Genomic DNA, 22221 nt, shown 5'->3' on the forward strand with positions numbered 1-22221 from the left:
AGAGAGAGAGAGAGAGAGAAAGAGAGAGAGGAGAGGAGAGGAGAGAGAGAGAGAGAGAGAGAGAGAGAGAGAGAGAGAGAGAGAGAACAACGAACAACATTGGGCTCTAAGTAGAGAAGGGGGATGCGTCTGGGAGGAGCTGATGTTAAGTGGATGAAAACATTGCACAAAATTCTCAAAGAACGAATAGAAAGTGAGAAGAACGGAAAGGATAATGAAGGGGTGGGAAAGGTGACGAAAAGACAGTGTTTGCCTGTATGCAAACGTCACAGTGCAACGCATTTGTCTGGTTGGTAAAACGCTCTCAAAGAAAGGATTGAATCTTACATTCACGGTGATCTCTAGAGTGTATATAAAGGTTACTGCAGCAGAGACCGGCAGCCTTCACCTGTTATCCAGAGAGGCCGGCAGCCTTCATACCTTATCCAGAGAGGCCGGCAGTCTGTACCCCTTATCCCGAGAGACTGGCAGTTTGTACCCCTTATCCAGAGAGACTGGAAGCCTACACTCCTTAGCCAGAGAGACTGGAAGCCTACACCCCTTATCCCGAGAGACTGGCAGTTTGTACCCCTTATCCAGAGAGACTGGCAGTCTGCACCCCTTATCCAGAGAGAACTAGGCCCCTAAAGTTTCAGCACACCTACTCCCCTCAATTAGCCAGAAACTCGTTGAATCGCACTGGATAACACATCACATACTTATATTTGCAATATTCTGATCAAAAGTCACTCCTGACAGGAGATTGTAACGGGAGAAATGAGTAAGGCTCACCAAGGCAGTTGTGTGCTTCTCTGAAGCAATTTGCCAAGTCTTCCATTCTAGCTCTGCACGAAGCACCCCTCTGGAACCTCTTTGCAGAGTGTACCTTTAAGGAGAAACTGGGTTCATTCACCCCTGCTTGCACACATCTATCATACCCCTGTGTGCCTTTCAGCCTCTCCAGCTGCAGGTCATGCACCCACGACCCATCAAAGATAAAATGCATCAACTACAAAGCTGCTCACATGCTCACGGTTTCTGCCTTCAAACATCAGGAATGAGCTGAAGGTGTTCTTAATTATTATTTATAATTACTGCATTCTGGGTCATCCTGGGTTAACATTTCAAAGATTAACTCTGAGCAGCCCTGATACAGAGGATCTGGCTTTTGCAAATTCAGTTAATATTAAGCTCGAGTTTAGCGTTAATGCAGAATTCTAAACTAAAATCTTTGAAGTCTAGATACCTTTTTCTTTCCCCCAAAGATACATTTTTGTGGAGAATATACTTACACTTCAAACAGCCTTGTGGCGGCCAGTTAACGGTATTTAACTGCATTTTAAAATTTACACTTGACATTTTAACAACTGAAGCTCAATGTCCCTCATCCTGGCAGCTCAGAGGTTATCTGAGCAGCACAGTGGGAGGTTTGTTTTTTTTTTAAGTGACAGAGGTTTTTGTTGTTGTTGTTGTTTTCGTTTTTGTTTTGTTCTTGTTTTATCTTAAAAGACCTCAAGTTCAGTGAACAGCAGGGGAAGGTTTCTTCAAACAGGAGAAATCCTTCCCAAATTTTTTTCATGTTTCATTCTCTGCTGCTCTTTCCTTTCGTTTGAAAATCAGACGAGCCTGGACCTCAACGCATCGCAAGAGTGTCGACAGGAATTTTTAGCCCATTTCTTAAAAGGCACAAGAACTGACTTCATTATGTGATAAATAAAATATTTTGTATCTCAAATTCTGTTTGGATCTTTAGTCTATCAAAGGCTGGAAGGAGAGCCTGAGGCCGGCTCCACCTGCTGGCAGCCTGAAGCAGCAAGTGGGGCTCCCATCCTGCCCAGCCCTGCTCTAACACACACGACAGCCCTTCTTCCCCAGTTAGTGAAAAAAAGAGCTAGTTCCAGGACAGGCTCCAAAGCCACAGAGAAACCCTGTCTCGAAAAAACCAAAAATAAATAAATAAATAAATAAATAAATAAATAAATAAATAATCCATAGTTTGCCAAGGAAATCCTGCTTGTCTTCCTGGGGCATTCTTTAGGATTACTGTCGGATCAATTGAAGTCCCTACCGAAGCTCACACGAAGCCGACTGTTTAAAAAGCTGCCTTGGGGTGTGAGTGAGAAAGAAGCCACAGTGGCTTCGAGAATTGAGTGCAAGCGGGGTGCTCTGTGCTTTAAAACTCGACTGCCGTTATGAGGAGTCTAAGCAAAATTTAAAGTATTAGGTGACTATTTCAGCTGCTGAACACGAGCCCACACTTCGAACCCTTGCTGTCTCAATATGCTCAATATGGTCCCTAGTGTCCTTCATGTATGTGTTAGCGAGGAGCTTTTTTTTTTCTCATTTGCATCTTGCGTGAAAACTGCGTCTAAAGAGTTCCCACTGCGTTCTTGGTAGATCTATATTCTTTTACACCTTGAGATGCTACGTATGTATAGGTGAAGGATGTGTGCGAGTTGTTCCAGGTGCTTCGGCGAAAACCACAAAGCTATTAAAACATCGCACATCTAGTAAGGCTAAGGCGCTATTTACATGGCCCCTCTTCTCCCAGGATGAATGCAATGGTCAGGAACACACTGGACGTTTAAAAGAAAGCGAAACAAACAAACTGTAAGGACAGAAAGAAGAAGGAAAAAAAAAAAAAAAGAGCAGGTTCCCTAGTGACAAGCGACCATGTCCCTTCATGCCAGGGAAGTTTCAGCTGAGCATGCTCAGACGCATGGGAGGCACCAGGCTCCAGCAGAACTCCTTCCGAGGAGCAAGGAGGACACGTCTAAGAACGCAACTGCCGCAAACCTGCAGGTCTCTCCTCCGCTACTGGACACCTGTCTAGCTCAGATTGATGGCAATGTGGCTCCTACTTCATGTCATCACCCTGACGGAGGTCAAAGGTAAGGCTGCTGATTCCCCAATTCCCCAAGATTAGAGAACCGGTCTGTAGTTCTGAGATGTTTACAACAGCCTCAATGCAGGGTTTGAAAAATAGACACCCCAGGGTGCATCCCCCAGAAATGAGCTCTAAGTGCAGTTTCCAAATGCAACATGCCTCTCCCCAGAAACCCAACTTTTCATGTTGTTAGAACTAAAGATGAGCTGTGGTTTAAATATCAATGTGGACATAGCAATTATAGCAAAGAAAAATGTACTTTAGTATTTCCTTCTGAGAGCAGGGGAGATTCGTAAACTGAAAGACGGGTCTGTAGAAATCCAACCTGTTGAAATATGTCTATAAAATGCATGCCATCAATTGTTAGCGGCTGGGTTTTTTCTGTTTGTTTGGGGTTTTTTTGTATATTTATTTGCTTCTGTCCATTTAAACTAAGGACTGCAAACCACATACAAATCCAAAAAAGCCAGGCTCTCTAGTTCACCTATGGAGAAGAGTTACTAACTATAAAATGGATATTTTTATATTCCCCTCTTATCTGTTCTGAGGTTTGGAAAGCTTGGGTAGAATGGTCTGCTTCCAATCAGTAACTTTCTCACTTTTATAGCCACAAACTGCTAAACTGCTTCAAGTTTAGGTGAAAATCTCATTTTGCCACAAGTTAACATCTACTCCCGTGATATGTGAGCTCGTTATTACTTTGGTTCAAAATGTATTCAGTTAATTCATAGTTTTCCTTTAAAACTTTCAAGAATAAATATTAGATTTTGAAATTATAATTAGCTCCTGAAAAAAAAAATCCTTTTTATAACTACTCAGTTTGTTTAGGCAGGTTCCGAGTGAATGGTTTTCATCTTTAAGTAAAACGTTCTGCTTAAGGGCACAGACAGACTTCATTTCCAAGCATAGACTGCAGCATTTAAGAACACCCACCAAAAGGTTTTTAAATATTTAAATCTTGTTTGGAATTAGCAGTGACACCAGAACTTTGTTTCAAATTATCTGTCAAAGGCCCTAGCACGATGTATGCTGTACGCGGTATATGCAGCCCAGTTTTGGACGTTACATGGAAATCTGTTCTCTAAAGAGAAACGGTAAACTCATCTTTCAGAAAACCATGGCTTTAGAAACAGGAGTCTGATTTGGTTGAAGATCTTAATTCAGAAGTCTGCGTTCTGTCTCCATTCGTTACCCTCAGTTTTGGAGGATGCTTAAGAATGGACGAGTAAAAAGAAGGTCCTTGCGCTCTTTCAAGAGCCCTGGATGCCCAGAGGATCACCCGCATCCTCATCTTGGGGCTCTGGAGTGTGCGTGCGCTAACCTTCCCGACCCCCACGGCCCCCACATCGCTCTAACGTTACAGCTAATGGTTTACGACAGCAATCGGCTCTGAAAAGTTGGTGAGGGAGAGAAGAAATTTAAAGCAGATCATTTGGGATTTTTTTCCCCTGAGGGCCTCATTTTAGATTTATACCGCAAACCTAGTAAATGTTTATTGATTAATTACAATTCTCTGATAAGTGTTGTTTTCTAAGCTCGCATTACTTCACCTCATCTCAAACCTTTGTGTTTACAGTGAGTAGCTTCAGAGTGCATCGTGTGCTCGATGCTGGCATCTTAGGAAACTGCAATTATTTATTTAAGAATTGCTACGGCTCTTGCATTTCCTCATTCAATTCTTGACATCTAAAACAGCAAGTCTCTTTGTCACAACCAAACAGAAGGTTTTGTTTTTGTTTTTCATTTTTGTATTTTTTTCAGAAAAAAAATTGTTTTCCTAAGTTAAATTTGCGATCCCTTTTCGAGCAGTTCAAGCTGCACGATTGTTTTCTCGTCGGGCCGCGGTCAGTCGAGTGCTCATAGAGTAAATTATGTTTCCTGTCTTAACCAACAACTTAGGTTGCCTTGGCCGGCAACCTCCAGGCATCTGTCGTGATGTCGCTTTATCACTAATTAATTCACTCAGGATGTTTGCTAATCTGGCCCCAAACCATCTTAAAAAGGAATCTTAATGAACGAATAGGGACAGTCTTACAAGCTCAAACAGTGCGCCTCTGAGGAAAATTAAAGTATCAAGTTCGGAGAATCCTACTTGCTAACTACCAACTGCAACGTTCTCAAATCATTGCCTGCTCTTCACTAAGCGTGATCTTAACGCAAAGCGGAGCCCTGGCGGGCACTTCGCGATGAGTAGTGTTTGAGTGCCCCCTCGTGGCCAAGCTGCAGCTAAGCCTCGAGGGTGCTTTCCAAACCATGGGTTCTCTGAGACTGCAGAAAAGCGGCTCCAACTACGTTTTAATTTCACACAATTGCACCCATGCTGTGCCTAGCTGTGAAAATCAATTGTATTTCAAGCCAGTCCTCTTGAAATTCTTTCTCGCCTTTAATAGAAAAATAAATTTGCCTGTTTGAGGCAAAAAATAGGACCTGCTTGGAATGGGTAGCCTGGGACCCCAATGCCAAAGCCTTCTCAGCTGTGTAACCTCCAGAGGTGCCCGGGTGGGCATGCTCCGCCACAGGTGCCCCCTCACTGGGAAGAAGCGTGGCCAGCTGCAGCAAAGACTTTCAAAACACCTTCCACCTGAATCCAAGACACGAAACTAGGACGCTGCAAGTGAGCTGATGCTGGAAAAAAAACAAACCAAACAAACAAACACAAAAAACCCTGATGCTTTTTAAATCTTGAAATATGCTGTCTCAAGTAAACTTCAACCAATAACGAATTACTTGGGGGTAAAGAAGTAATGTAAAAATAAAGGCAGGTGGCTTTTAGAATGAGCCAGCACCGCCAAACGTCGTGTTTTACTTACTCAGTAAATGTGTAACTTGCTAATTAAGCAAAATCAATGTTTGTTTTACACAAGAAATACTAGTGGAGGTATAGGGAGAATTATGCGGAAACAAACAAAAATGTTGTTGGTGTGTGTGTGTGTTTAATTTACAGTGTATTAATCTTTCATGGCTATGCTTCCAGGGCAGGGGACCTCGGAGGGTCTTTGTAAAATGTCCTCCCCAAAACGCTGGTTTTGCATATGCACGATAAGTGGGTGTTTGAAGGGTTAACACTAGACAGAAACTGCAGTCTGGAAATTAGCCATGTTGTGAAAGAAAGGGTCGTTAAAATGGTTAAATGATAACCGATAGAATTCTAGCCTTCCTTTCTTCTCTGGCCCTTCTGCCCGCTGCCTTGGCCCCTTGCCTGTCCCTGGTGATGCCTGCTCCCTTCTCTCCTACTCCTAAGTAGGAATATTCTGATTTTGCTGTGTTTTGCTCTTTGCTTTCATTTTTTACTTCATCTTTTCACTTGCCTTGTCAACCTTGTAGCCGTTTGTGTGGGGGGAGGGGATCCTGGGTCGTATCTGGCTGTGCCCATGCTGTGATGTGCAAAGAAGAACAAGCACATACACACACACACTTTTCGTTTCTTTAATAGCCACAGCCTTCAATCGGCCTTTTGCTTTTTGCTGACATGGATTGATTGTGCCCATCAGCAGGACTCAGTGTGAGGAGTCCTGGGTGTGCCAATCAACACAGGATAATTTGAATTTCCCTGTCTTTCACGTCACCTCGGGCTTGGAGTGTGTGAGCACCTTCCTTCCACACAGGTAGAAAAATGCGGCACGTTCTCCCCTGTGGAGGTTAAGAGACTCTCCTGAAATGCAGAGCACTGCTTGCTAGAGGCCAAGGAGAAGCGAGGAAGGGAGATGGTCGCCTCCTGCTGTCTACAGCAGAGGCATGGCCACTGTTTGGTATTTGAGGAAGGCACTGCTTCGTGGGTTCACTTCCTGTGTATTTGCCTCTGCTCACCTTTGTCCCCCTCTTCCTATCATGGCTACAGCCCCGCTAAGCTCTCTGCTTCCTGTCTGGTCTCCTTCTGAAATCTTTCTGGTTTTCCATGTCTGTGCTTCTCAACCCTCCTGTTCCACCAGCCTCTGTTTCTCCGCTCCCTCCAACCCTGCCACATCCCATCCTGACTCCCAGGGCTGCTCCATCAACGGTGTCCATGCCTGTGTCTGTATTTCCACTCGGGGATCCGTCCCTTTCAGTAAGACCTTCCTTCAAGTGTTCCTGGCCTCTCATCACCTCTGTCTTTGCTGGGCTTCCTCTCCAAGGACTTCCTGTAGCTTTCTGCTTCTTGTTAACTCGACTTCCTTTCTGGCATTTGTGGCTGTCCCCTGGTGTCCTGGCCTGGTGATGGTCATCACTAAGATTGTGTGGGCTAAGATTGGGGCACAAAACCCAAACAGAGCCAAACGATCATTATACCTTCAATACTTCAGTGCTGGCAATGTTCTCTTCTTAAAGCCTTTTGCCCACAATTCTGAAATATAGGAAGCCCTGAAAACGAAGTTTGATCAAGTTTGTCTACAAATTTAGTCTAAATCAACCAGGGACAATCTAGAATCCTTCTTTATGCATGTATTGTAAAAATGCATTGATTTGTGCTATAGAAAATTAATTCTGTCGACTGAAAAAAAATTCCCTTAATCAACCGGAAATGGTATTCAATCATTACCTTTCTAAGATTAGTACATAAATATGTATATGTGTGCATTGGAGTTAGAGAGAGAGATCACTGTTAAGAACACTGGTTGCTCTTGCTAAGGACCTGGCTCCAGGTACCCAACACCCACATGGTGGCTCCCAACCATCTGTAACTCCAGTTCTAGGGGATCTGTTGCTCTCTTCTGGTATCTTGAGATACCGGGCATGTGTTTGCCTGAATGCATGTATGTATGTGCTCAGTACCCTTGGAGGCCAGAAAAGGGAATGAGATTTTCCGGAACTAGATTTACAGAAGGCTGCGAACTGACATTCAGGTGCTGGGACTCAAACTCCCGTCTTCTGGAAGAACAGCCAGCTCTCTTAACCACTGACCCATTCCCCCGGCCTCTGTATTTTTACAGCCTCTGCATTGAGGACTTTTAAGATTATGGATTTTAAGCTATTTCTTAAAGCTGTTTGAGTCCCAACTTCTCCAGTATAGATTTCCCCTGTGCTTGGCCCTGGATTTGCTTGTGAGGCTGGAGAAACGTCCGTCCTGTTTTCTGACCCTCTCTAAGCGGGCTCATGGGTATGGTCACGTAGGCAGCTTGTTGGGATAGATACTGCAGGCATTTTGTCTTGTGGATGATCCAGACCCAGGCCCGTGTCCTGTCTACAGCGGCTCCCCATTGCTTTCCTGTTGGCTATGAGCAAAGTGTTTTACTGAGATCACAACTTTGGGTGGCCAGTCAGAGCAGTTCTCTCCCTGGTCCACTCAGCGGCTCAGTACCGCCCTCTGCTAGCCCAGTTGCACTCAGCCTTCTCAAACTACATTTGAGCCGAACTCTGATCATACCAACAATGACAGACTTCATTTGGGGATAGTAATATGGAAGCATATGTAGGATTTGCCCACAGAGGGGTGGGGTGTTCGCCTGGAAGTCAGAACACACCACATGCACGCAGTGCCCACTGGGGCCAGAAGAGGGCACCAGATCCCCTAGAACTAGAGTTAAAGACTTCATGAGCCACCATCGCGATGTTGGGACCTGAACTCAGGACCTCTGCAAGAGCAGCCAGTGCCCTTAATTTTGATTACTAGGTCTGTGCTGTATCAAGAAGGAAATATGAGAAGGTGCACACGGCAGAACAGAAGGTCACTGGGACGAGGGTCTGGATAGGCCGGGAGGCAGTCCTACATGAGGCTGACTTACCGCCAGCTGATTAACGTGAGGTCATAGTCCTGACATTGACTTTGGCTCTCAGCTCTCTCCAAATGCCAAATGCTCAGTATCCGCAGCCGTGGCATCATCCCTGAGGGTCTCCTAACTACCAGGGATGAAGTTAAAGAGACAGACCCTTGGGTGCCAAAACAAGAAGATGCAATAGATGGGGGGGGGGGGGAAGCTGCGATGCTGCACAGTGCAGAGACACACTAGCTGGCTCTGTTGCTCGAGTCATGCTTACAAGCGTGTCCAAATGTATCGTTCTATAATTTGAAGTTATTTTTATGTATTTATTTTATGGCTATGGCGTTTCGCCCGTATGTGTGTTACGTGCATGCAGGGCCCACACGAGGCCAGGAGATGGCACCAGATCACAGGTACTTGTAAGTTGAGTTGTAAGTCGAATCGTGGGTGCTGGAAGCCGAACCCAGGTCCTCTGGAAGAGCAGCCAAAGCCCTTAACTACTGAGCCGTATCTTCACCCCAACTCATTTTTTAAAAAATAAAAATATGATATTTTTATTATACCATCTGTGTGTGTATCTGGACAGTTAATTGAATCCACCTGGATCGTCTATCACATTAATTCTACTTGTAAAGCTTTTTATTTTTGAAGTTGGAGGTGATAGGGACAAATTAAATACTCGGCAAAGGAATTGCTAATCCCGCACTAACGATCAATGTACAGCTTCCTAGCAGATAGCATAATTCAAACTTTGAACACGCAAGTTTTCCTACAAGACAATGTTAATCACCATTCCATTCTATGGGAAAAATTAATTACGTCATGACAAATGGCAGCAAAAAGAAAGAGCTTTCTGCTTTCTCTTTCTCATTTACCTGTCATTTGTTATCTACACTTCGCTCGACTGTGGTTTAGATGGAGCTTTTATGTAAGCGCGGGAGATATTTTAAAAGGTGGAAGAGAACCTACAGTCCCTTCTGTCAGCGGGACTCAAATGTGTGACTTCCGGGTGCAAAGGAGACCAGAGAGTCTTGACGTACACCACCTCGCAAGCAGGAAGAGAACCAAGGTCTCTGCAGAGTTCCCTGAAAGTGGACTTCCTTATTGAAGCCATTTCCTTGATAGCCATTTCCTCTTTCCCATTTTCAAACTCTGCTCTTACTGTAATAAAAGCTAAAATCACCCCCTGGGAGAGATAAGGTGTCCTCCCTAACAGCACAGGAGCTCCTAGCACTGGAGCGGGTCAGCCTCCTTATGTGCGTGAAATGTGTGTGTTTGCTGCTTGCTTGCAGAAACACCTCCTCCTATTCCTGAATATTTCATATGTAGATGACAACTTCTGAGACATGTACCACATGCTAGTAATCGAGAAGTTTCCTTGCCACCGGAACAGTTAAAATGAATAATTAATTTCTTTCCACCAAACAAGGCATAGTGTACTGTGTGAAGAAAAAAAAATCCAATGCTCTAAGAATTAGTATGGAGGACGGGCAAGGTCATCACGTGGTTGGGGATGAAAGCTCACGACCTGGAGTGGTCTTCTAAGGCTCGGGGAGCCTTTCCCAGAAATGACTTCAGAGATGAATGTCAAATAAAGAGGAAGTGGGAAAGGAAAACAAAGCGCATTCCCAGTGCAAAGAACGGCGCATGCTAAAACCGCCGTGTCTTCCCAGCATAAAAGGCAGACTTCCAGGAATGGTTTCCTGCAAGAGACAAGAGAGCTTGAGAGAGTGAGGAGGTTTGGCCTGTGGTTCTGCGGGACCTGAAATCACTTTGACACTTTCGCTGGTTCCTTTCCCAGCCTGCAGAGCATGTCATTGTGGGATCCTGTCGCTATCCTTTACAAGGCTCTTTCAAAGATATTTAGATGGTCGCCAGTTTGGGACTATGGGGAGTGAGATTCCCCTGAGAATGTTCTGGTAGTGGGATGTAGGGAGGGGGTCCAGGCACACATTTCCAGTGACTCCAAAAACAGCCTGATGACTCATACAGTTTGCAGGCTTCAGGAGAGGATGAGATGTTTCCCAAAGCAGGTGTTTTCATGAGAATCCCCAGCAGTGAGTAGAGCTTGCATGACGTCATAGGCTCCCTCAAATTGTTTTGTAAAGTATGGGGAGGGCTGGAGAAAAGGCTTAGGGGGTAAGAGTACTTGCTACTCTTTCAGAGGCCCCGGTTCTCCTCCCAGCACCTACATGGTTGCTCACAACCATCTGTAACTCCAGTTCCAGGGGTCTCTGCAGGTCCCTTTATCATTTCCATGTTTTTTTTCTTTTGTCTCCCAGCCCCAATTTTAACCCGAGCCGGCCCTATCACCACGCATTTGGAACTACCTGCTGGAACCTGGTGGACTCACTGTTGGGTACACAGCTGGAAACAGTGACCCTCCCTGGCCCAGAATCTATCTATAGTCAACAGTTCCGCTGGGAGAGGAGGGGCTCCCAGGAGCCCCTCCCCATTCCATGATTGACTGTTGACAGGCCCAGTCTTGTGCAGGCCCAGGGCAAGCAGCCACAGCTGCTGTGAGATCATCTTTGCCATGGCGGTTGTGCCCTGGAGACAGCATTTGAAGCCTCTCCAGCCCTTATAATTCTCTCTCTTCACCTATCTGTCATGTTCCTCTGTTTGTTTACAGCATTGATTTCTCTCAATGATTGCCTATATTTTACAGAAAAACTGTGTCCATGTTTTGGGCTTATCTCTAAGTATGTGGCTGTTGATGGAAAAGGTGGTTGTGCTGGTCATTTTCCTTTCCCATTGTTTGCTGCTTATATCCAGCTGGCTATGGGGAAAACCTCAGGTTTCTCATGGTTAGATTATTCCAGCACAGTCGTCTATAAACGACAGCAGTTGTAACCTCCCCCTTTTGGTAATTGTCAATCCGTTTCACTCTCTTGCTTACCTCCATAGGCTTAGCGTTCCATTATAATATTGAATAGAAATAGTCGCAAGCATTGCCGCCTTCAGAAGCCTATCATGAAGCAAGCCTCGACCCGACCGTACAGATTTAAAAGCAAGTCAGTTGCCTTTACGTTTCAGTTTGCAGAGTTATTTGAATGCCAGGGTCCGGGAGTTTCACCCCCGGAGCCCCTCTTGGAAGCGAAGTCGCAGACAAGTGACAAATGGGGAGACGATACGCCTGAGTTATAACAAGGGGCCTGACCTCCCCGGAAAATTCCAGCCACATCTCCAGACTCTGTTTTCTCACATAACATTCCAAACACTGTGTTCCGAAGTCCTGCTGCTGTCAGGAAGGAACTTCCCACAAGCCCCTGCGCCCCCGCCCCCAGCGTGAATGTTAGAGCCTCCCTTTAGAAGATGAACCTGTCTTCTCTGGGGAGATAATAGAATACTATTTTTCGAAAAAATCGAGATGAAATGTAACAGAGATTTTTAGAGCACCCTTACGAAGCTAAAATATTAATGATCTTCGCAAGTTCTGGTAAATTCTTTGATTTGTTATTCAAAGAATTTCAAAACCCTAAAAAGCTCTGGCCTCGTGCCTACCCAGTGAACTTCAGGATGCTGTGCCACCCACATTTTTTTTTCAATTAAAAACAAAAAAGAGAATGTGATTGAGAGGCTAAGAGGGGGGCTCTGGAAGAGGAAGTAGAGCTGGGCAGGGAGGGGCCACAGAGCAGGGGAAGGACGCATGTTGTCTGATGAAGGCGGTAGAATTTGTCAGACACGTCAGGGGACAAGATCGGTAGCAGAAAAGGACATTAGGCACACAGTTTGAATCCCAGCACTTGGGAGGCAGAAGCAATGGGATCTTTGCGTGTTTAAAGTCAGCCTGGTTTACAGAGTAAATTCCAGGCTTGCCAGGGCTCCGTAGTGAAATTTCTTTTTAAAAGGAGAAAGGGTGAGGGAGGGCCAGCAGGCAAACAAACACCGGTCCTGATGTTGACCCTGCTGGAGTAACAAGGCCAGCGGTAGAAGCAGTGGGTTGATGCATAGTGGACTGGAGGCAATGGAGACATTGGCTTTTGGGATCCTTCTGAGCAATGTCATTGTAAAGGGGAGAAGACTGGGTCTTGGTCCCAAAGGCAACTGGATATAACAGGACTTGGACTGCTTGGTTGGTTTAGTTGTTTTGAAGATGAGATCTGATGATTTTTCTGGTTTGTTTAGGAGTGTGTGTGTGTGTGTGTGTGTGTGTGTGTGTGTGTGTGTGTGTGTGTTATGATACTGAAGACTGAACCTGGACCTCACGAGACAAGAGCTCTGTCCCTAAGCTATGTCCAGCTCTGAGAACTGACTGAATTAGACTAACGTGGCAGAGTGTTGAGGGGATGCTATGGCAAGGGAAAGATACTGGAAATACAGGAAAGAAATGCTATAATTTATGTAGAGAGGTTCGAGATGCCGAGGCAGTGTACAGACTTGGGAGACTTTACTGGGAGCAAGTGGGAGCCCTCATCCTTCAGATATCATCAAGCCTCATCCCTGACCCTGGCTCATGACCATGGGACCTGCAAATGGCTCAGCAGGTCTATGTGTGGGGTTCCCTACATTTGTGTAGGGTCTATCCTGACCAGTGCAGGAGTTCTGGGTGCCGGGGAACTGTGAACTGATGGCAGTGAGATTTGGATGAATCCCGACCAGAGGAATAACAGCCAATGAAAGTTCTAGAAACAGGGAGATCCACGACTCAGAATTTGAGGAGTAAAGAGATGATGCAGGGAGAGGTCCCAATGTCACCCAGGCAAGATGGATCTAGTCTGTCACCTTCACAGTCTGCCCTGCTCCTCTGCCCTTTACCCACCCCACTGGGCATCCTCTGAGCTCACCGTCCTCTGGCAGTTTTCAGAAAGAAAGCGGACTCTCCAATCACACACAAGATGGAAATTTTCAACACTGGAACACAGCCAGGCAGGCACAGTGAGACAGGCTTGTAATCTCAGGACCCCTGAGGCTACGACAGGAGAATCATGAGTTTGTGGTCAGCCTGGACTCTGCGCAATGCTTTTAGAGATGTCCTGACTCTTCCCAGGAATCAGGCAGCTTCCGGCAAGTATACCAATCAAGTGACAGCTGCCCAGAGTGCCACTGTAACCTATTCAGATGGAGTACCCAGAGGGGACACCAGTGTCTGTCTGGTTGACTGGCAATCAGTTAATGTTTCCTGAATGTTCCAATAGTTAACTCTTAAATGAATGACGGAGGCTTTGTCTGTGATGTCTGCTGCATCCCTGCAGCTCAATGGCCTCCCTCCGTGACAGTCTCAGCCTCACAGAGGTAAGCAGCACCCCTCAGTTACCTAGGAAATGGCCTCCTTTGGCCAGTCACCTCTGTGGACCGTCCTCTCTGGTACTGGTTTGGGGAGAGTGTTAATCCCAACGAAGAGAGGAGAAAGACCACTGACCCAATTCTTTGTGGCCAAATTAATTAAAACAAGCAATTAATTACAGCAAGCTTTTTTTATTCATGTGCATGGGCTACCACCCCCTAAGGCGGGGTTCCAGAGTTTAGCCTCAGATGTGAGGAAGACAAGGCTTTTGTAGCTCAGGAGTAAGGGGTTTCCAAATGGGGATCTGGCAGGCAAAACAGGCGGGGTCAAAGGACCAGAACATAAATATAGCAAGCTATTCCTTCCTGAAACAAGGATTTGGCTGCGAGGTGTGCATCACAAGGGAGTCATAACAGCTGGGAGGCACAGATGGTCACAACAAACTTTCGAAACAAAGGTAGGGTTGCAAGATGGTTATAAGCAACTTTTTGAAACAAAAATATGATTGCTACTCCTGGAACGAGCAGAACAGAACCATTTATAGTTAAGGTTGCAGGAGTAGGGTGTTGTCCAATCCTTGGGAAGCGGGTTTAGTCTTAAAGAGGAATGACCGAGTTTGTCTTTACAATAAGATGGCTTCCAAGCCCAAGATGGAGGCAGGCTAGTTCTTCAGAAGAACCTCACTCAGTTCTTTCCTTAGTTTTCGTCGGCTTTCCTCAGTTCTGTTTAGTACTACTGTTGTGGTACTGAATAGTCAGAGCAGGGACCCGACTGTCTCTAACGATTCTTACACGGAAAAACCTAACCAATCCTTCTCGAACATCGTTTCTCAGTAGGGCAGGAAAAGGGTTGAGTGGAAACCAGAAGCACCCTTGGGCACCAGTGCAGCTGGCTCCAAAAGGCAGGGGCAGAAGCATTGTGTGATGCCAGGGCACAGCCATGTCTGGAGACTGACCAGAGATGGGAGAGACCGTGACAGCAGCTTTCTTTCACAAGCTCAAATCTCCACTCTGCTGTGAATTTGGCCAAAGGGCCCCCATGGAAACCTCTGGAAGCTACCAGTTTTCCTTTGATGTTGGCAGCCTCCACTTTTATAATCTCTGAATTTCAATAAAGCTGCCTCTCTCTACTTCCACAGCTGACAGGCGCCCCAGACTGCTGAATACACCTCCCACGGATGGCCAGTGGGTCTCCTTCAGTACGTGCCAAACACAGCGGGGGACCCTTAATTATTATTTAAATTTCATGATTGTGGGGCAGAATGATAAGTAGGGTACATAGAACACTGAATTTTATTCCATCAGGATTGAAACAGGAGCCTGCAACTTTAGCAAAATTAAATTTTGAAAGGAGCTCTTTCCTTTTCCAAACCCAGTGAGAATTTTGTTTTTTGTTTTGTTTTGCTTTGCTTTGCTTTGCTTTTCGAGACAGAGTTTCTCTGTGTAACAGCCCTAGCTGTCCTGGAACTAGTTCTTGTAGACCAGGCTGGCCTCGAACTCACAGAAATACACCTGCCTCTGCCTCCTGAGTGCTGGGATTAAAGGTGTGCGCCACTACCAGCTGGCTGAGAATTTATTTTTTAAAAAGATAATTGAGCACCAAGTAATACCAGACATGAAAGAGACAGCGGACAGAGAGGAAGGAGTGGAGTCTGTTGTTATTTTCTTTCTATATCCCATTTATGCTTGAAATAGTCTCAGGAAGAAGCCATCATGGAAGGGAATTAACAGTTGGAGTCACTCACGCTCAGCCTCTCTCCTCCACTTCTTTTGCTCCTCCCTCCCACACCCACATTCCCACCCCCAACCAGCATTCTCAGGTCATACTCTAATGGGCCTCCTGGATCAAGAAGGTTCCAGAAGACACAGCTGTGAGAGCCTCCAAGCGTGCTCCATGACATCACTGTCCCCGGGGAGGACCAGCTGCCCTGCTTTTGTGCTTGTTCCGTCTTCAAGGTCATCTTGACTAAGGTGTAAGATACCATCTTATACCTGTCAGAATGGCTAAAATAAAAGACATCAATGATAGCCTTTGCTGGAGAGGTTGTGGAGAAAGGGGTACCCTCATCCATTGCTGGTGGGAATGCAAACTTGTGCAACACTCTGGAAAGCAGTGTGGCGGTTCCTCAGGAAATTCGGGATCAACCTACCCCTGGACCCAGCAATACCACTCTTGGGAATATACCCAAGAGATGCCTTATCATACAACAAAAGTATATGCTCTACTATGTTCACAGCAGCATTGTTTGTAATAGCCAGAACCTGGAAACAACCTAGATGCCCTTCAATGGAAGAATGGATGAAGAAAGTATGGAATGTATACACATTAGAGTACTACTCAGCAGTAAAAAACAAGGACTTCTTGAATTTTGCATACAAATGGATGGAAATAGAAAACTCTATCCTGAGTGAGGTAAGCCAGACCCAAAAAGAGGAACATGGGATGTACTCACTCATATTTGGTTTCTAGCCATAAACAAAGGACATTGAGTCTATAATTAGTGATCCTAGAGAAGCTAAATAAGGAGAACCCAAAGAAAAACATATAGGTATCCTCCTGAATATTAACCTTCATCAGGAGATGAAAGGAGACAGAGACAGAGACCCACTTTGGAGCACCGGACAGAAATCTCAAGGTCCAAATCAGGAGCAGAAAGAGAGAGAATACAGGCATGGAACTCAGGACCGCGAGGGGTGCACCCACACACTGAGACAATGGGGATGTTCTTTCGGGAATTCACCAAGGCCAGCTGGCCTGGGTCTGAAAAAACCTGGGATAAAACCGGACTCGCTGAACATAGCGGACAATGAGGACTACTGAGAACTCAAGAACAATGGCAATGGGTTTTTGATCCTACTGCACGTACTGGCTTTGTGGGAGCCTAGGCAGTTTGGATGCTCTCCTTACTAGACCTGGATGGAGGTGGGTGGTCCTTGGACTTCCCACAGGGCAGGGAACCCTGATAGCTCTATGGGCTGACAAGGGAGGGGAACTTGATTGGGGGAGGGGGAGGGAAATGGGAGGCGGTGGCGGGGAAGAGACAGAAATCTTTAACAAATAAATAAGCGGAAAAAAAAAAAGAGACTAAGGAGCTTAAAACCCAGGAAAGGCAATTGTCCTCTCCAGCCACAGGCTTGGAAGCTTGGTGTGCGCTGAGTCAGGCAGGCTGGGTGCCCACAAGCAAACGCCTGCCTGGTAATAAATGCACCTCTGTGAACAATGAGGGCCAGCAGGGAAGTCTCCAAAAAACGTTTGTGGGATGCAATCTCTGTGCAAGGCAGCAACCACTGGAAGGCACAGACGGGTCTGGTGTTTCCCCTGACCCAGATAAAAGCGTCTTTATATAATGATCTTAATACCAGTAGCTCCATTGTCTTTAGCATTCAGTGAGACAGTGAGGAAATACCAAGCACACAGTAGGTGATGTTCATGACGGCAAGTCCAGCCACAGCCTATTAAAACCTGTTGTTCTCCTCACTCCCTCAAATGCTCTCCTGGTCTCCTGGTGGCATCAGTCTCGGGACCACTTGGCCAACACCTCCCGGCAGCCCTTCAGCAGGTCCTAATAAACCGTGGCAATTTCAGTCTGCTTGCTCTTTAAGTTTGTGAAGTTCTCAGCGTTCAACTTATTCATTATTAGCCTGCAGCGTTCGGCGGGGATGCTGTTGCTCTGTTACAGGGTGAGCCGTTTTAGCTCTTCATATGTGTGTACTCTGTATTTCGGTAGCAGGTTTCTACAGGCTTTTCCGAAAGGCCTTCAAGAGTTGTTCGTGTCTACCTGTACTCCCTCCTCTACCCTGCCCTCCTGCCTCTCACCCTATTTAAACCTTGACCGGCTCTCTCCCTTCACCATTTACACCATTTCATCCAATCTCCCCTCCCAAGGATGCACAGACGGCACAAATTGGACTGGATGGGCTTAAACAGACGAGAGGATACAGCGTTGGGGGGAGGGGAGAGGATGACTGTAAACACAACGCAGGGTACAAGAGTCTCAAAAACTTGTGATGTTCCAATTTGACCTTGAGACTTTCCATAGTTTTGCTAGCCGATGTGTGCAGAGTGTGTCTCTATTTTTCTGGAAATTTGAATGCATGTTTGTTAGATCCAAATGTCTGGGATCGCTTTATGCTCCCTGTTCCCTGGCAGGTAGGTACTTTATAAATTGTTGTTGGACCTCCCATCTGCACCCCTCAACTAGGGATGGGCTCAACACTTGTTTACGTGTTACGCCCTCTGCCCAAGATGGCCATTTTTAGTTTGTCTTCATAAATGGCTTCTGCTCTTTGAAAGGCAGATTCCAGAATGGTCTCTTCCATCCCTGCATAGTGTGATTCTCAGTGGCCTCTGGAGTCAGAAGGTAGAATGAGACTTTAGCCAAGTCACCCAGGTGACAACCCCAGACAAGATGCTTAGTTTACCACCTGCTAAGACATGCAGAAAGACACAACACCAGCCACACTCTAGGGGCAGTGGTTCTCAACCTGGGGGCTGCGACCCCTCTAGGGGTCAAATGACCCTTTCGCAGAGGTCACCTAAGACCATTGGAAAACACAGATATTTACATTACAATTCATAACAGAAGCAAAATTACAGTTATGAAGTAGCAACAAAAATAATTTTTGGGGTTACTACAACATGAGGAACTAGATTAATGGGTCACAGCACTGGGAAGGTTGGGGACCACTGCTCTAGGGGGAGTGAAGGAGTAACTGAGACAATTACCCAGCAGAGTGCTGGTACTCCTCAAGAGGGGTTACTGCTAAGGCTGTCACCCCTTATTTTAATGAAGGTTGGGCACTCCCTCAAGTTCTCATTTAAATGGTCCTTCTGCATACGTATTTTGTCACCTTAGAGCTAGTTCCAGGACAGGCTCCAAAACCACAGAGAAACCCTGTCTCGAAAAACAAAAAAAAAAAACAAAAAACAAAAAACAAAAACCCTATTAGCTGCATAAATCAGTTTCTTTGTTCCTATTTAAGCACGGTTTTACCCTATTATCTGAAGAAGTCGATACCTCCCCAACTCCATGTAATAGTGGAACAATACGCGTGGCTTTCTCTGCATTTACCTCCCTGAAATAAAAGTTCAAAACGAGTCTTCAGGTCACCCGTGGGACAGCTAGTCTGAGGTTCGGTCGTGGTAACTGACAGTGTTATTCCATACTGGTGTTCTAAGAATGATCCCGGATGAAACAGCCTCGTGGAGTTCTCACATTAAACCGGACAGTGCCAGCAAGGCCTAGCCACACTCACATTTGGTCCCTTACATAAGAGTTTTGTATCCACCCTGTCTCCTCTCTCACGCAGATGTCGTACTGGCTGATGGCAGTATGGTGGTTCCTCTGTGCCCCAAAGGGTACTTTCCTTGTGGGAATCTCACCAAGTGCTTACCCCGAGCCTTTCACTGTGATGGCGTGGACGATTGCGGGAACGGTGCTGACGAGGACAGCTGTGGTGAGTCCTGCCCCCTCCTGTGCGTGTGCCCCCCCCCCCAAAAACTACGGGTCAGTCAGTGAGCGAGGGTAATGAATTGGGAGGCACGACCTAATAACTACTGCCATTGCATTCAGGAGGATGACCTGAACTTTAGGAGATGGAGCTTGCTAAAGTCAAAACGACAGTCCCACAAAAATTGAAATGGCAATCTAAATTTTATTATTTTGCTTCTCATAACTCAATCTGAAGAGGCTTCCTTGTGGCCAATAGCTTTGCTCAGCTTTAAGAATGTCCATAAGCCGCCTTGAGCTCACCTAGAGAATTAATTGATGGTGCAGACAGACTTTGCATGTCAGCTATGGGTCAGGAACTCCCCATATCACTGAGACAAGGTGAGCTCAAAAGAAATAAGGTGGAAACAAGGCCCTTGAGCTCCTGCGACAACATGGACAAAAAAAACAATAACACTGTGCTTAGGTGACTGAGCACATCTGGAGGGAACAGCAAACAAAGAAAGAGACAGTAAGGACAGAATCAAGGAAAACTTGTCTTTAATTAAAGTGACTTGAATTGAGAACAAAATAGAAGGAAGGAAGGAAGAGAGGGAGGGAGGGAGGGAGGGAGGGAGGGAGGAAGGAAGGAAGGAAGGAAGGAAGGAAGGAAGGAAGGAAGGAAGGAAGGAATGAATTCTGGAAGCATAGGAAATAAAAGCCCTGGGGCTGACTGAAATAGAGTCAAATAACTCAGTCAAGTCACATTCCTGCGAAAGCAATGTGACTTGAGCAGAGTCACGCGAAGGGTGAAGAGGTTCCAAAGTTTATCACTCAGGCTCTCCCAGGCCAAGTGTTGAGATCACACATCTTGCCTGATCTAATCTGCCTGTTTGCAGAGAGGTTGATATGTGAAGTTAGTCACAGTCAACGCGGTAACTCAGACCTTCCTAGTCTGCCACATAAGGCCGGCTTCCTTCAGCACTGGCCCACTAGCGTCTGAGTAGGGCCGCCATGTCCTGGAGGGCCAAACAGAATTCTGCAGCTTGCTGTCTTGCCCCGGGTACTCGCGCACCCTTTCCTTGGATGGGAAACAACCGAGCCTCCCACAGAGCTCTCCTGCCTGTTCTCCCTTCACGCTCAGTTCAGAGGAGCAGGAGGCAGCTCAGGGGGTGGGGAATGCTTGCCTAGCAGGCGGGAGGTTCAATCCAGAGCAATGAAAACGAAAAAGGGCGTTCAGGTCCTCCCCCTCGAAGACAGCTGCGCAGGCATCCCCGTGGGTAAATCTCCCGCCACGTTGAGTCACGTGTGTTACTCTTTCACCTCCTTGCAGATATGAGCACCCTAAGAAAAAGGCCTGGCTCGCCTTCGTTGTGTTGCCCCCAGAATGTAGGCTTGTAGAGTACACAGTAGGCACTCAGTCTGGGCTCAGTTCTCTGATTGTCAATGAACAAGTACCATTCAGGACATGAGAAAGGAATAGAGATAAATTTAGATATCAGGGATCATGAACTTACTTTTTGATTTGTGTGGACTTTGATGCCATTACAATGCAAATCTTACCATTTCTATAGCACATACCCAATTAAGAAAGTTTCAAAATAGGCACGTTTTTGCAAATATGTATGTATATATTATTCATATGCGATTTTGATAATACAAAAGGAATATCAAACAAGAATATTACAATAGCAAAGGACAAATTGACCTTAAGGCATGACAAACCAAGGCACTGTTATTTCTCTCGATAGGATTTAACACTCTTTATTAAAAGGTATTTTGCTTTTGGCTTTATTTAAAAATAAAATCTGGCAAGGAGTGAGATAGTCCATGCTGAGCATGTGTGAGGCCCTGGGTTCAATCCCGAGAAACAAAGCAAAACAAGGAAGGTCCAATTTTTATCAGACTTCAGTACCCCATTACACAAGGCCCTCCCATCTCCACAGGGCAGAGTGAAATTCAGAGTGCAGTTGTCTTGTGAAATCCCCCAAACTCAAGTCAAAGCCTCAAAATGTCAGTGTTAAAAATAGGTGCTACTTACCAAGACATTTGAAATTACAATAAAAACAATAATTGCATTATATACATATTATATATGTACATCTGAAATCCTTGTGAGTAAAGGAAGCAGGAAATGCCCAGAAGTATGTGTTTAACTCTCTCTTGCTATTTTTAGATTTAAAAAAAAAATCATTCTGTTGCTTGAGCAGGATTTTTCTTTTTTTTTTATTTGATTTCATGAAATTTTTATATTTTTGTTTTTGTGGTATGATATCTGATTTCTAGACTAACTGATGCGTATCAACCACCCCACAGGTGACACTAGTGGATGGGCGACCATATTTGGCACAGTCCATGGAAATGTCAATAAAGTGACATTAACACAGGAGTGCTGTAAGTGGTGTTGGTTCAAAGACGGTATCAGCTTGCAGAAAACGTGATTGTGGCGTGTGGATTTATCCGGGATCAGCAGCCCCCCCTTATCTAAGGTTTTGCTGTCAATAGTGCCAACAAACTGCAGCCAACTGTGGTCCCAAAACAGTGAATGAACATTTTGAGGAGCTGGGACTCCAGCTTACAATAATGATGATGATGATGCCCTGAGACAGGCAGACCACATTCACGTAACATTGGTCATGGGATATCGCTATGATTTTTCTATTGAGTTATTGGTTACTCTCAATCTCACTGGCCTGAACTTTTTCAGAGGCATGTAGGCACAGGGAAATCAGTAAATACAGGATTTGGTGTTATCTCTGGTTTTTATCATCCACTGGGCGTCTTGGAATGTGTCCCCTGTGGATAAGGGGGGACTGCTGTGGTGGTTCAGTTACCTTCGGGTCAATGTATTTCACTGGTAATGATTGTCCTATCTGCCTGTGGGCCTGAGGAAAAGATGGGAGAACTGGTCCATTTCCGTGCATGTTCATTTCTGGTGTCACGATATCAATCATGGGAATACAGAGATGATCAATAATGGTGACAGACAATGAGGTTCTTTTTCTTTTGATTTTTTTTTTCAACG

At 45.6% G+C, this 22221-nt stretch overlaps 1 protein-coding gene across 1 annotated transcript in view; it reads left to right on the forward strand.

The window, feature by feature from the left end:
• The first annotated feature begins 2652 nt into the window (after positions 1–2652).
• Rxfp2 (relaxin family peptide receptor 2) overlaps positions 2653–22221 on the forward strand; it is a 55230-nt gene continuing 35661 nt past the window's right edge. The window contains exons 1-4 of the mRNA XM_026784812.1: positions 2653–2870; positions 6796–6911; positions 19078–19224; positions 21513–21590. Of these exons, the coding sequence (XP_026640613.1) occupies positions 2653–2870; positions 6796–6911; positions 19078–19224; positions 21513–21590 (559 nt within the window). The remainder of the gene's footprint in view (positions 2871–6795; positions 6912–19077; positions 19225–21512; positions 21591–22221) is intronic.

Source organism: Microtus ochrogaster, chromosome 2, assembly GCF_000317375.1.
Source record: "Microtus ochrogaster isolate Prairie Vole_2 chromosome 2, MicOch1.0, whole genome shotgun sequence".
NCBI classification, from domain to species: domain Eukaryota; kingdom Metazoa; phylum Chordata; class Mammalia; order Rodentia; family Cricetidae; genus Microtus; species Microtus ochrogaster.